At 44.0% G+C, this 16187-nt stretch overlaps 1 protein-coding gene across 1 annotated transcript; it reads left to right on the top strand.

Annotated features, from left to right (window-relative positions):
* Positions 1 to 3697: 3697 nt before the first annotated feature.
* On the top strand, positions 3698 to 15454 carry zdhhc11 (zinc finger DHHC-type containing 11). The gene is given in 17 exon segments (XM_065027420.1): positions 3698 to 5035; positions 5154 to 5180; positions 6998 to 7225; positions 8396 to 8574; positions 8809 to 8910; positions 9169 to 9293; positions 10701 to 10726; positions 10796 to 10833; positions 10992 to 11034; positions 11037 to 11117; positions 11280 to 11286; positions 11466 to 11474; positions 11629 to 11751; positions 11972 to 12032; positions 13366 to 13426; positions 13599 to 13677; positions 14819 to 15454. Coding segments are annotated over 16 exon segments (1275 nt in total). The 5' UTR covers positions 3698 to 5035; positions 5154 to 5177; the 3' UTR covers positions 14929 to 15454.
* The last annotated feature ends 733 nt before the right edge of the window (positions 15455 to 16187 follow it).

The following is a 16187-nucleotide window of genomic DNA, read 5'->3' as shown; positions in this document are numbered from 1 at the left end:
CAGGCTCCACATCCAACAGCTGACCTCCTCCAGTCTCCAGAGCCAGGCTCCACATCCAACAGCTGACCTATGAGTTCCTCCAGTCTCCAGAGCCAGGCTCCACATCCAACAGCTGACCTATGAGTTCCTCCAGTCTCCAGAGCCAGGCTCCACATCCAACAGCTGACCTATGAGTTCCTCCAGTCTCCAAAGCCAGGCTCTACATCCAACAGCTGACCTATGAGTTCCTCCAGTCTCCAGAGCCAGGCTCCACATCCAACAGCTGACCTATGAGTTCCTCCAGTCCCCAGAGCCAGGCTCCACATCCAACAGCTGACCTATGAGTTCCTCCAGTCTCCAAGCCAGGCTCCACATCCAACAGCTGACCTATGAGTTCCTCCAGTCTCCAGAGCCAGGCTCCACATCCAACAGCTGACCTATGAGTTCCTCCAGTCCCCAGAGCCAGGCTCCACATCCAACAGCTGACCTATGAGTTCCTCCAGTCTCCAGAGCCAGGCTCCACATCCAACAGCTGACCTATGAGTTGCTCCAGTCTCCAGAGCCAGGCTCCACATCCAACAGCTGACCTATGAGTTGCTCCAGTCTCCAGAGCCAGGCTCCACATCCAACAGCTGACCTATGAGTTCCTCCAGTCTCCAGAGCCAGGCTCCACATCCAACAGCTGACCTATGAGTTCCTCCAGTCTCCATAGCCAGGCTCCACGTCCAACAGCTGACCTATGAGTTCCTCCAGTCTCCAGAGCCAGGCTCCACATCCAACAGCTGACCTATGAGTTCCTCCAGTCCCCAGAGCCAGGCTCCACATCCAACAGCTGACCTATGAGTTCCTCCAGTCTCCAGAGCCAGGCTCCACATCCAACAGCTGACCTATGAGTTCCTCCAGTCTCCAGAGCCAGGCTCCACATCCAACAGCTGACCTATGAGTTGCTCCAGTCTCCAGAGCCAGGCTCCACATCCAACAGCTGACCTATGAGTTGCTCCAGTCTCCAGAGCCAGGCTCCACATCCAACAGCTGACCTATGAGTTCCTCCAGTCTCCAGAGCCAGGCTCCACATCCAACAGCTGACCTATGAGTTCCTCCAGTCTCCAGAGCCAGGCTCCACATCCAACAGCTGACCTATGAGTTCCTCCAGTCTCCAGAGCCAGGCTCCACATCCAACAGCTGACCTATGAGTTCCTCCAGTCTCCAGAGCCAGGCTCCACATCCAACAGCTAACCCACACACTGGCAAGTTGCCTCTAACTGGGGTAGCTCTGGTCACAATACCAGTATCACTATACTATGATACTCAACTTTCCAAGGCAAAAAAGGAAACAAAACTGTTTTAACTCTTTAAAAACATGCTTTATCTAAATTATTATATTCTTTGGCTTGAAAAACAAACAAATGTGTCTCTGGTGTATCCCACATTAAGACTTTTGAGTATTGCTATACTGTTATTGAGAAACTACTAGGGAGATGGTAGAAGATGCCTCTAACTACTGGTCTGGGGTCAGACATTGTTTGATGGGTAATCTGATCCTAGATCTGTGGCTTAGAGGAAACTTCTACTCAGAGCTGATCTGACGTCCTGTATTTAACCACACTGGTTGTTTTGTTGTCTGACTCTGTGCTCTCAACACACCGGGGACAACGAGAGAAAACCTCAGACATGTTGTGGAAGGTCATGATTGTACAGATTATTTGTATGTGTGCTATACTTAAGAGAATAAAGTCGCCACACGTTGTGTTTTTACACAGTACTGTGTCATCAGGTTGTGTTTTTACACAGTACTGTGTCATCAGGTTGTGTTTTTACACAGTACTGTGTCATCAGGTTGTGTTTTTACACAGTACTGTGTCATCAGGTTGTGTTTTTACACAGGTTGTGTTTTTACTGTGTCATCAGGTTGTGTTTTTACACAGTACTGTGTCATCAGGTTGTGTTTTTACACAGTACTGTGTCATCAGGTTGTGTTTTTACACAGTACTGTGTCATCAGGTTGTGTTTTTACACAGTACTGTGTCATCAGGTTGTGTTTTTACACAGTACTGTGTCATCAGGTTGTGTTTTTACACAGTACTGTGTCATCAGGTTGTGTTTTTACACAGTACTGTGTCATCAGGTTGTGTTTTTACACAGTACTGTGTCATCAGGTTGTGTTTTTACACAGCACTGTGTCATCAGGTTGTGTTTTTACACAGTACTGTGTCATCAGGTTGTGTTTTTACACAGTACTGTGTCATCAGGTTGTGTTTTTACACAGTACTGTGTCATCAGGTTGTGTTTTTACACAGTACTGTGTCATCAGGTTGTGTTTTTACACAGTACTGTGTCATCAGGTTGTGTTTTTACACAGCACTGTGTCATCAGGTTGTGTTTTTACACAGTACTGTGTCATCAGGTTGTGTTTTTACACAGTACTGTGTCATCAGGTTGTGTTTTTACACAGTACTCACAGTCATTAGTTTTCCTTTAAATGTTTTGGGCACTTCAGGGATTGATATGATACAGTGGAGTCTGACCTCGTACTTTTCAAGAGGGCAGATATCAGAGCAGTATAAAAGGGCTCCCGGGTGGCTCAGCGGTCTAAGGCATCACTACAGACCCTGGTTCGATCCCGGGCTGTATCACAACCGGCCGTAATTTGGGAGTCCCATGGGACAGTGCACAATTGGCCCAGTGTCGTCCGGCTTAGGGGAGGTTTTGGCCGGGGTAGGCTGTCTTTGTAGATAGGGATTTGTTTGTATCTACTTGCCTAATTAAATAAAGGATAAATAAAGGTTAAAAATATGTATCAACCATCTCAGTGTAGGAGTGCTGATCTAGAATCAGACTCCCCCCTGTCCATGTAATCCTGTTCATTGTTATCTAAATGGCTAAACTGATCCTACATCAGCAGTCTTTTACTCTGAGACACTTGATATATAATAAGGCCCCAGGAGCCTACCAACTTTCCTCCTTGTGAAGTCCTCCTCTCATAAAGGATGTTATCACGCAGGTTGTGTTGGTCCGCTGTGAAAAGGTCCCTGTGTTTACATGGCTGCCCACTGTTAGAGAGAAAAGGAACAAGCATGTTGGAGTGGAGTCTCTTACAGGCCACCCAAGAGCTATTGTTGCTAAGCTACATGTCCAACCCACCAGTTTTAGCTGGACTGTCTGTTCTATTTAAGGACAATTCTAGAATGGACTCTTGTATTCATGGAAAGGTAACACAGTTGTTCCGTTACAATGTTCCGTCTCTTCTCACAGCCACTGTATCTCTGTGGCTGTGAGGAAAGAGACTATGTAATGTTGAGTTCAAAACATCACACTGAAATGAGTGTCAATGTTGTTAGTAGGTCTGTGCTGGTTTATGCCCATCAAGTTATGAAAAGGGTTCATTCAGACCATTAGGGACAGGTAAGAAACAGGATACAAAGGAACAATATACACTATAGATACAAAAGTATGTGGACAGCCCATCAAATTAGTGGATTCAGCTATTTCAGCCACACCCTTTGCTGACAGGTGTATAAAATCGCGCTCACAGCCATGCAATCTCCATAGACAAACATTGGCAGTAGAATGGCCTTACTGAAGAGCTCAGTGACTTTCAAGGTGGCACTGTCATAGGATGCCACCTTTCCAACAAGTTAGTTTGTCAAATTTCTGCCCTGCTAGAGCTGGCCCGGTCAACTGTAAGAGCTGTTATTGTGAAGTGGAAACATCTAGTAGCAGCAACGGCTAAGCCGCGAAGTCGTAGGCCACACAAGCTCACAGAACGGGACAACCGAGTGCTGAAGCGTGTAGGGCATAGAAATCATCTGTCCTCGGTTGTAAAACTCACTACTGAGTTTCAAACTGTCCCTGGAAGCAACATCAGCACAAGAACTGTTTGTCAGGAGCTTCAAGAAATGGTTGTCCATGGCCGAGCAGCCGCACACAAGCCTGATATCACCATGCGCAATGCCAAGCATCGGCTGGAGTGGTGTAAAGCTCGCCGCCATTGGACTCTGGAGCAGTGGAAACGCGTCCTCTTGAGTGATGAATCACGCTTCACGATCTGGCAGTCCGACAGACGAATCTGGGTTTGGCGGATGCCAAAGAGAACCCTACCTGCCCCAATGCATAGTGCCAACTGTAAAGTTTGGTGGATGAGGAATAATGGCCTGGGGCTGTTTTTCATGGTTCTGGCAAGGCTCCTTAGATCCAGTGAAGGGAAATCTCAACCCCATCGAACACCTTTGGGATGAACTAGAACAGACTCCTACACATACTTCGAAGGCTGCATCCCAAATGGGCCCCGGCACAAAGTGCACTATAAAGGGAACAGGGTTCTATTTAGGATGCAGGCTTTAAAGTATGTGTAGGAGTCTGTTAAGAAAGCAGAAGTTTCACTGACACAGTATGTCCTACCTGGTTTCAGTTCCCGTTATTCTGTGGAGGCTATAAATGATGTAGCATAATAACTGTAAAGTCAATTACTCCAAAAGAAACAAACAAGTCATGGAAAGGAATCTCCCTAATTACGGCTACATGAAGTTGGATGCAATGCCGAGGTCATAGGGCTAGAGTTCTAGGCTGCATATGTTACACACACATTTCATTTTTATTAAAAATTATGTTTTAGGTATGCAAAATATTCAAACTTGGTTGTGCAGTCAGCCTGGTAAAAAGGCATCCTTTTAGAGGGTGTTCTATTGTGACCGTATACGCATGCGCGTTTCTCCAAGGCCAGTTTCCATAGCAGTGGTCGCACCGCGAGATAAGTTCTCCAACTTATGATGATTGACTGTCACCCACCGTGCGAGTTCCTTTGATATGGATTTTACTATGGACTTACGTACGTTACATTTTATATAGCCTAGTAGCCTTCCTAATTGTTGCCTGCCCAATTGATTCAGTGCGCTTTTGCGTTTTGGCAAGAGACTGTAGCTGAGACAAAAGTCCGACTGATTGGGTAAAACAAACAATTATGGGCAATCAAGACGGTGAATTCTGCTTCTTAATTTGAGCAAATATTTATTTTTGTCATCACAGTGTGCTTTTCGTTTTTGAACGCCATCCGACAAAAGTAAGTAATTTTCTAATAATTTTGAATACACTTTACAGATGTAAAAAGGTCAACTTCAATAGCTTATTTGATGTATTTTGATATGTGTATAATCAGTGTATGTATTTTATGTTTGCAGCTGTGCACGTTGGTGTTTTGGAAAATGGTTAGTTCTGATTGTGGTGTTTGCTCGCGTTGTTGAGTGTGTGACTGACAGATGAACACAACGCATCATGGAACATTCGCAGTTTAACGTCCGGTTGGTGCATTTTGTTATGGCTTCTATATATTAAAGCCATTTGACTCTATACATTTTCCTGTCTCGATTTATCTTTCAACTATTGTGGGAACCAGGGCTACATTATTTGCCTAGCAAAACAGTGTAGTCGGAGAAACCATCCGATTGGCAGGAGCGCAAATAAGAAGCCTGGGTCCTATTCATTAGTCCACACCGGAGCAAAACGTTTTGCAACTGCAAACGAAAACGAGGGTTTAGTCCAGACTAGTCTTTCCCAGTTTCAGTACATTTTCTTCCGTATGGCGCTTAATGAATACGCCAAAGGGATTTATTACTGAATTTGCTAGGCAACCGAATTTCAACCCCTGTCAATGAACTCAGGAGGCAGACAGGATCATACGCCCATGTCAAAGCGCTGGCTCAATGCCAAGGTGATGATGACAAAACGATTAGCTCTACAGCATCATTTTTCATGCACTAACATTCTGACAATTGCATTTTGAAAATAAAGAGAATGGTCATTATGATTTTGACAGCTTAGTGGGGAAGGTAAGACGAGGAAGGGACCATTTTAAGTCAGATATAACGATAGAAGCATAGTGGCATAGGAGGAGTTTGTCCGCGTAAATGTCATAGAAAAAGTTGAGCTTTGATTGGGAAAGGTTCAAATGTTGTGCCTGCCTGACTACTCAAAGCAATATCCTCCTTGTGAAACGAACTTCTGTTTTTAAAAACCCGATAGTCCAAAGAAAAGGAAGTAGATTTGTTTTCATCTTAACCAAAAACCGTCCAGAAGGGTTGGATATTATGACCACAGTTGCGTCCGTCCCAAACGGCACCCTGTTCTTTATATAGGGCACTACATTCGACTAGAGCGCTATGGGTCCTGGTTAGAAGTAGTGTAATATATAGGGAATCGGGTGCCATTTGGGACGTTGGCCCAGAGTGTTTAGATATTATGCTGAACCGCTATGGACACTGTGAGAAAAGCTGTTAATACAGGGTGGTTGTGGGGGATGGTAACGATGCCGTCATGCTCCAACTCAACTCATTTCCCTGGCAAATGTAACCGCAGCCTACCAGGTGTGGCATCATGCATTCTAAAAGAGACACAAAACATCCCTTTCACTTTTGGTGTGATGATGGAAGGGGGGGGCAAAGTTGTCCTTGGCCATTTGACACAAAAAATGAAGAACTTTGGATCCTAGTCATCATAGACTATAACCAGGGTCCTAGTCATCATAGACTATAACCAGGGTTGTAGCCTATAACCAGGGTTGTAGTCTATAACCAGGGTCCTAGTCTATAACCAGGGTCCTAGTCGTCGTAGTCTATAACCAGGGTCCTAGTCGTCGTAGTCTATAACCAGGGTCCTAGTCGTCGTAGTCTAACCAGGGTCCTAGTCGTCGTAGTCTATAACCAGGGTCCTAGTCAGCATAGTCTATAACCAGGGTCCTAGTCAGCATAGTCTATAACCAGGGTCCTAGTCAGCATAGTCTATAACCAGGGTCCTAGTCATCATAGTCTATTACCAGGGTCCTAGTCATCATAGACTATAACCAGTGTCCCAAATGGCACACTAGTCTCTATATAGTGCACTACAGACAGAGCACTATGGGTCCTGGTTTAAAGTAGTGCACTGAATGGGGCGGCAGGGTAGCCTAGTGGTTAGAGCGTTGGACTAGTAACCGGAAGGTTGCAAGTTCAAACATAGGACCTTGATCCTATGTGTCTCTGTGTTCCAGATGAGCTGTTTTGGGCGGGGGCTGAGGCGGACGGCCCCTGCACGCGGCAGCAGCAGGAATGAGCTGGTGACCCCCTCGACGGCATCTCTCTCCAGGGTTAACGGCTGGGCCTGTCCCCCTCACTCCTTCCAGCTGGTGGGATGGACAATATACAGCTACATGGCTGTAGTTGGCTTCGGGATCTATATCCCACTACTACCTTCACCCTGGAGCCACATGGCCTACTCTGTAACCTTTACTCAAGGAGTCAAGGACTCTGGGTCGAAAGCAGAGGTTGAAGAGGTTTCAAGGGGGCCTGGGGTCAAACACTTTCAAATACTTGAGCTGCACTCAATTTACTTTGCCTGGTACAAGTAGAACCATTTGATTTAGTTTTCTAGGTACAAGTAGAACCATTTGATTTAGTTTTCTAGGTACAAGTAGAACCAATTGATTTAGTTTCAGGTACAAGTAGAACCATTTGATTTAGTTTCAGGTACAAGTAGAACCGTTTGATTTAGTTTCAGGTACAAGTAGAACCATTTGATTTAGTTTTCTAGGTACAAGTAGAACCAATAGAATAGTACCAAAAGTCATTCTCAACTCAAATAAGTGTAAATATTTGACTGAGGGGTTCAGGTCAGATGTTTTCTGCGAGATGTCTTGCTTGGTTTCAGTTCCTGAAATATTTCTGCTTTATTAAGTTAAGAGCAAGACCTATAAATTGCACAGAAGGCTTTGGTGTTGCCTTGCGTCCCAAAATGGCACCCTATTCCCTACATAGTACACAACTTTTGACCTAAAGTAGTGCACTATGTAGGGAATAGGGTGCCATTTCAGATGTAAGCCACTGTCATCACAGCTCTTTTGTCTTGATTTGACTGCAGCATGATGTCAGCTGCACCTCTTGTTTAAAGACGAGCAGGTTGATGGCAGAAACAGAAAGGGTAGATTTATTCAGACTTGGCACTACTACTCCTCCTCACATAGAGAAGCTTTTGTGTACCTCGATGGCTCTCCTAAAGGCCCCGTTTCTTATGTGTGGCTCTTCCACACACAATGTATCTGTCGAACTGCTTTGCTTTATCTTGGCCAGGTCGCAATTGTAAATGAGAACTTGTTCTCAACTTGCCTACCTGGTTAAATAAAGGTGAAATAAATAAATAAAATGGAATCTTCTGTGAGAAGATGATGAATGAGTTTAATGTTATATTATTCACTAGTATACAGTATAGTCACTTGAAGTCACTGTAAGGTCTGTGAAAATGACATCTGGACTGAGAGTGGACACTATGTCATACGTCGATATTGAATCAGATATTCAAGCTGGTTTGGATTCTACTATGGTTCATGCTGTGGCTATTTGATCAATTGTATCAATATTTCCCTTGTTAGTCCCTTGACCTTTCCACTATGCAGCTGACTGGCATAGCCTTCATTGTGCACCTGGTCACCCATCTAGCTGCCGTGTCTATAGACCCAGCAGAGGCAGGCGTCCGTGCCAAGAAGAGCTACTCCAACCCACTGCCTGTCTTCGACAAGAAGAAACAACCACATGTTATCCACAACCTACACTGCTACCTGTGTAAAATCAATGTGTATGTATCTCACACAAGTCTCGTTAAAAAGGCCATCTGGAATTGGTCAAATGTTTTCATTCACTTTTAAAAGTGGCGGCCGGACATTTTGTTCTGGTTTGAATTCAGGATTACCCCTTTATAAGTATATATTTATGACCTGCTGCATTATACTATAAAATTGAGATACAATTGTGTTTTTTTTCTCATTGAAGAAATCAACAAGGTTGATGTGGTTTCTGTGTCTTTCTCCAGGGACCCAAAAGTGAAACACTGTGGTGTGTGCAACAAGTGTATTGAAGACTTTGACCACCACTGTAAATGGCTGAACAACTGTGTGGGGGGACAGAACTACTGGTAAGAGGAAGCATGGGAGGATGGCCCATTTCAGGCAACGTTGACTACTAAGAGTTTGAAGAAATATTGTTTTGAGTATTGTTCTTTTTAAATGTAGTTTATTTCAGCCACTTTGCTTTAGCTTCTGCTTTGCTTTCTCTTTGGGGTCTGGGCTTTGTAACTGGAAAGCACTTTGTGGCTCATATAAAAAGAACAAGGTTAAATCCAATACATTTGATTGAGATCAAAGCCACATTTCTCTATGTTTCTCCTCCTCAGGTACTTCTTTGTGACGGTGTTGTCTGCTACACTGGGCGTCCTTGTGCTTCTCATGGTCGTCCTGTTCATCTTCATCCAGCATTATATGGACCCTGCCAGTCTCCGCACCGCACCACAGTTTACCAGTGAGTTTATCTCCGCACCACAGTTTACCAGTGAGTTCTCCTCCGCACAACAGTTTACCAGTGAGTTCTCCTCCGCACCACAGTTTACCAGTGAGTTCTCCTCCAGTTCCAGTCTCCTCCACACCACAGTTTACCAGTGAGTTCTCTCCAGTGAGTTCTCCTCCACACCACAGTTTACCAGTGAGTTCTCCTTTACCAGTGAGTTCACCACAGTTTACCAGTGAGTTCTCTCCACACCACAGTTTACCAGTGAGTTCATCTCCACACCACAGTTTACCAGTGAGTTCTCTCCACACAGTTTACCAGTGAGTTCATCTCCAGTGAGTTCACCACAGTTTCATCTCCACAGTTTACAGTGAGTTCATCTCCTCCGCACACCACAGTTTACCAGTGAGTTCATCTCCTCCACACCACAGTTTACCAGTGAGTTTATCTCTCACCATACCACAGTTTACCAGTGAGTTCTCTCCACCACACCACAGTTTACCAGTGAGTTCTCCTCCACACCACAGTTTACCAGTGAGTTCTCCTCCACACCACAGTTTACCAGTGAGTTCTCCTCCACACCACAGTTTACCAGTGAGTTCATCTCCACACCACAGTTTACCAGTGAGTTTATCTCCACACCACAGTTTACCAGTGAGTTTATCTCCTCCTCCACCACAGTTTACCAGTGAGTTTATCTCCACACACAGTTTACCAGTGAGTTCTCCTCCACACCACAGTTTACCAGTGAGTTCTCCTCCACACCACAGTTTACCAGTGAGTTCTCCTCCACACCACAGTTTACCAGTGAGTTCTCCTCCACACCACAGTTTCTCCTCCACCAGTTTACCAGTGAGTTCTCCTCCACACCACAGTTTACCAGTGAGTTCTCCTCCACACCACAGTTTACCAGTGAGTTCTCCTCCACACCACAGTTTACCAGTGAGTTCTCCTCCACACCACAGTTTACCAGTTTACCAGAGTTCTCCTCCACACCACAGTTTACCAGTTTATCTCCACATACCACAGAGTTCTCCTCCACACCACAGTTTACCAGTGAGTTTATCTCCTCCACCTCCACACCACAGTTTACCAGTGAGTTCTCCTCCACACCACAGTTTACCAGTGAGTTCTCCTCCACACCACAGTTTACCAGTGAGTTCTCCTCCACACCACAGTTTACCAGTGAGTTCTCCTCCACACCACAGTTTACCAGTGAGTTCTCCTCCACACCACAGTTTACCAGTGAGTTCATCTCCACACCACAGTTGTGTGATGAGTTCTCTCCACACAGTAGCAGTTACGTGTGAGTTCTCCTCCACACCACAGTTTACCAGTCTTCCTGTCTGTAGGTGTGATGAGTTCATCCTCCAACACGTTTACCAGTGGTTCTCCTCCACACAACAGTCTTCCTGTCTGTAGGTGTGATGAGTAACGGGACGTGGCCAGTGAGTCTTCCTGTCTGTAGGTGTGATGAGTAACGGAGTTCTCCTCCACGTGGCTCCTCCACACCACAGGTCTTCCTGTCTGTAGGTGTGATGAGTAACCAGTGGACGTTGCTGGTCTTCCTGTCTGTAGGTGTGATGAGTTTATCTCCACACCACAGTTTACCAGGAGTTCTCCTCCACGTTGCTGGTCTTCCTGTCTGTAGGTGTGATGAGTAGTTCTCCTCCACACCACAGTTTACGGGGCGTGGTTCTCTCCACACCACAGTTTACCAGTCTTCCTGCCCCTGGCACCCATGGAGACAGGGTTTACCAGGGAGTCTCCTGGTTCATCGCCTTCCTCACGGTCATGTTGGCTACTGGCTCTCTACTGCTGCTGGTTCACCTTTACTGAGTTCTCCTCCACACCACAGCTTCTCCACATCTATCTCTGTGAGTTACAAACTGGTCCAAGGGCTGTATGTATCAAGTGTCTCCTCCACACCACAGTTTACCAGAGTAAAAGTGCTGATCTAGGATCAGGTTCCCCCCACACCACAGTCCATATACACCACAGTTTACCAGTGTTTTCATTATGATCCTTGATCAGCAGTTCTGTTCTGAGACTTTGTAAATTTACGGAGTTCTCCCAGACCTGGTTAGAATATTGTACATATGTGAAAATACTTTTGAATACCTTCCATATAGTAGATGTTATCTTGATTTAGTACAATGGAACTCCTCCACACCACAGATGGAATAGTGTATCTGTGTGTGAGTTGGCATGACAACACTTAATGTTTCTCTCTGAGGATGTTTCTCTTGCAGTGTTCTAACAATACACAAGGTCCTCACAACCAGAGTTCGCTACATACTGCATGTCTTCCTTCCTTCATTACTGTCTTCTCTTCCTCTGGTCTCTGCAGTGTTAAATAAAATGAGCACGTATGACTACATTATAACAAGAGTTTACGTGAGTAAACAGGCCAGCCAGCAGGACATAGAGATGGGCTTTCCCCAGTCATCTGACAGCAACAGCAGAACAGGTCAGATCCTTTGTTTTACTACTCCTATCTGGCCGTGGTGATTAACCAACCAGGATTTCTGGAAAAACTTGGCATTTTGGGAAAGTTACTGGAATTTTGCAACTCTAATTCCAATAGTTGCATGCAAACTGTTTTGTTCAATCCCACAGCCATGAGTTTGGTACAAGTGAGACTACACAATCATGTGTTCTCAGGATCGATATGTTGATTTGATTGTTTTTTTAGAATCATCCGCAAATGGAGCCCTCCATCGATTGTGATGCGTTGTTGTCAGACAGTGTCAGGTAGGTAATCCCACTAGGAAATCATGACACCGATGCATTTGGTTATCATGTACAGTGTTGCAAGACACAGGTACTGGAAGTTCTGCTATACAGCTGTGGAATCGTTATCTTCCAAAGTGTCAAAGTTATCTCAAAGATAGACTTGTAGAATCACACATTACTGTAGTTATCTCAAAGATAGACTTGTAGAATCACACATTACTGTAGTTATCTCAAAGATAGACCTGTAGAATCACACATTTTACTGTATCTTACCACACCATCCAGTGAGTTCTCAACCACAGTTATCTCAAAGATAGACTTGTAGAATCACACATTACTGTAGTTATCTCAAAGATAGACTTGTAGAATCACACATTACTGTAGTTATCTCAAAGATAGACCTGTAGAATCACACATTACTGTAGTTATCTCAAAGATAGACTTGTAGAATCACACATTACTGTAGTTATCTCAAAGATAGACTTGTAGAATCACACATTACTGTAGTTATCTCAAAGATAGACTTGTAGAATCACACAGTATTGTAGTTATCTCAAAGATAGACTTGTAGAATAACACAGTATTGTAGTTATCTCAAAGATAGACTTGTAGAATCACACAGTATTGTAGTTATCTCAAAGATAGACCTGTAGAATCACACATTACTGTAGTTATCTCAAAGATAGACTTGTAGAATCACACAGTATTGTAGTTATCTCAAAGATAGACCTGTAGAATCACACATTACTGTAGTTATCTCAAAGATAGACTTGTAGAATCACACAGTATTGTAGTTATCTCAAAGATAGACCTGTAGAATCACACATTACTGTAGTTATCTCAAAGATAGACTTGTAGAATCACACAGTTTGTAGTTATCTCAAAGATAGACCTGTAGAATCACACATTACTGTAGTTATCTCAAAGATAGACTTGTAGAATCACACAGTATTGTAGTTATCTCAAAGATAGACTTGTAGAATCACACATTACTGTAGTTATCTCAAAGATAGACTTGTAGAATCACACATTACTGTAGTTATCTCAAAGATAGACTTGTAGAATCACACATTACTGTAGTTATCTCAAAGATAGACTTGTAGAATCACACATTACTGTAGTTATCTCAAAGATAGACTTGTAGAATCACATTACTGTAGTTATCTCAAAGATAGACTTGTAGAATCACACATTACTGTAGTTATCTCAAAGATAGACTTGTAGAATCACACATTACTGTAGTTATCTCAAAGATAGACTTGTAGAATCACACATTACTGTAGTTATCTCAAAGATAGACCTGTAGAATCACACATTCTGCATGGCACCTCCTTGTTTTTTCCTGTGGTAGCTGCAAGAATCAGGAAACGGGAACTATTGCAAGTCGACCTTCTGGATCTTTCTGTTCTGAGGTCAGTTACCCTAACCAAATTAAAGGTGATCACTAAACTACTTTTGTCATCGTATTCTAAAGTCATATTTGGGGTATTGTCTGTATGAAGGTGTTTTGTTTCTGAACTATCAGTTAGGACCATTTTGCACGAAAATATTAGAATAAAATAAGTCAATATGTTCTTGTTCTAGTTGGACAACTTTACTAAATCATCAGAAAAGGAAAATGGCTTTTACTATGGCACAGAGCTACCCACCCAGATTATACCAGGTGAGTTTACCCACCCAGATTATACCAGGTGAGTTTACCCACCCAGATTATACCAGGTGAGTTTACCCGCCCAGATTATACCAGGTGAGTTTACCCGCCCAGATTATACCAGGTGAGTTTACCCGCCCAGATTAGACCTGTCAGGTGAGTTTACCCGCCCAGACCAGGTGAGTTTACCCACCCAGATTATACCAGGTGAGTTTACCCATTACCCAGATTATACCAGGTGAGTTTACCCGCCCAGATTATACCAGGTGAGTTTATCCAAAGATAGACGTAGATTATACTCAGTTTTACCCACCCAGATTATACCAGGTGAGTTTACCCACCCAGATTATACCAGGTGAGTTTACCCACCCAGATTATACCAGGTGAGTTTACCCGCCCAGATTATACCAGGTGAGTTTACCCACCCAGATTATACCAGGTGAGTTTACCCACCCAGATTATACCAGGTGAGTTTACCCGCCCAGATTATACCAGGTGAGTAAACTCACCCAGATTATACCAGGTGAGTAAACTCACCCAGATTATACCAGTTGAGTATACCCGCCCAGATTATACCAGGTGAGTTTACCCGCCCAGATTATACCAGGTGAGTTTACCCGCCCAGATTATACCAGGTGAGTAAACTCACCCAGATTATACCAGGTGAGTTTACCCGCCCAGATTATACCAGGTGAGTATACCCACCCAGATTATACCAGGTGAGTTTACCCGCCCAGATTTTGCCAGGGGAGTTTACCCGCCCAGATTATGTCAGGTGAGTATACCCGCCCAGATTATGCCAGGTGAGTATACCCGCCCAGATTATGCCAGGTGAGTATACCCGCCCAGATTATACCAGGTGAGTTTGAGCAGACATTTTCAATTCAGCATGAACTTTTTTAAATGCCTACGCTGAATTTAGGTCTCCGGATCTTTCTTATTTAGCAAGAGCTGTGTCCCAAATGACACTCTGTTCCCTATTTAGTTCACTACCTTTGACCAGCCTCCAGTGAATATGGGGCCTGGTCAAAAGTAGTGCACTGCATAGGGAATATGGTGCAATTTGGGACACAGCCCTAGGTGATTATCAGTGTAACTAATTCCAATCTGCTGGTTTTCCTCACTGACATGTTTTAAATGTTCTGTCTGGAAGGTGAAGTGGTGATGGATGACCCCTTGGGCTGGAGGTTGGGTGGAGGTGGAGAGGGCCCCAGAGCAGGCCCATGTGAGGGGGTCCCCTGCACTGACAGAGCTCATCAGTAGCTGGTCTCTGATGCTCTGCAGGTGGCCACACACAGTACCTGAGGAACTAAAGGCATTGACACGCCATAGTGAACGTCGGCCGTGTGCAGTACAGTAGATCACCTACTGGATGTTGACTAACTGTGGTCGATACAACATGTCAAAGCTTTGGGAAATGAACAAAAAATGACTGTTGATGTTGTCTGGTCAGAAGCCATGGAATCGTCCACCGGCAGCAGTATTTACCCAGCACAGCACTGGGGAACAAATAGAATGTTCATGCTGGATTGAAGCCACCGTGATGCGTCCAACGGACCTCCTGCTGTTGCCTATGACGATCACCACTTGAAACTGGAAATGGACATTTCTAATTTACACTGGATATTTACAATTAGTGATGGGAAGGACATTTATTTTGCAGCAATTTTATGTATTTTATCTGGGGATTTAAATAATTGTTTTACCTATGTTTTATTTGTTAATTCAGCCATATCAGATCATAATGTTCTTGCCTGAATTTAAAAATAAAATGTGTAAACATACCGTACCAACTCTTGAATGAAATGTTCCATTCCCAAGTTAACCACACAGTGGCGCTACTGAGACTCCTTGAACTACAATTGAACTACAATAAATCTCATTAATTTATACCCTATGTATATCCAGACAAGGAAGTGACAGAGCATTTGTCATTCCTAAGAAACATTTCCTGGAGCTGTAAATTAGTGTCTTGGATAATCCATGAGTGCTGTACAGTGGTGGCTGGTAGCACTTTAAATGGGGAGGACACGGATCATAGTAATGGCTGAAACGGAATGAATGCATTTTGTTTGATACCATTCCGTTCACTCCATTCCAGACATTTATTATGAGGCGTCCTCCTCTCACCAGCCTCCTCTGGTGCGGTTTCACCACCAGCCTGCCTGGCCCCAGTGGACACTGCATTATATCATCTCCAGTTCTACATGTTAAACATTACCACTAGTTGTATAACCCTTTAAAGAGGTCTATGCCGTGAGTGGACAAGATCAGAGAATGAACCATACCTAGAAATCAAATGACCCACAGAGGTTAGATGGGGGCAGAGTGATACAATTACAGAGATGTTGAGACTTTGATTTTCAAGTCCCATGTGTATTCCAAGCAGAACTGTTGACGTTGAAGGAAGTAGAGGGTTCTGTCCTAATCTCTATCTTTTAGGGAATATCTTATTTCCCTAGAGAGAGGATGCGTCCCAAATGACACCCTATAAGCCCTGGTTAACAGAAGTGCACTACAGG

Source organism: Oncorhynchus nerka, linkage group LG14 (genome assembly GCF_034236695.1).
Source record: "Oncorhynchus nerka isolate Pitt River linkage group LG14, Oner_Uvic_2.0, whole genome shotgun sequence".
NCBI classification, from domain to species: Eukaryota; Metazoa; Chordata; class Actinopteri; order Salmoniformes; family Salmonidae; genus Oncorhynchus; species Oncorhynchus nerka.
Note: the sequence above shows the minus strand (reverse complement) of the source record. Positions and strands in the feature narration are given on the sequence as shown.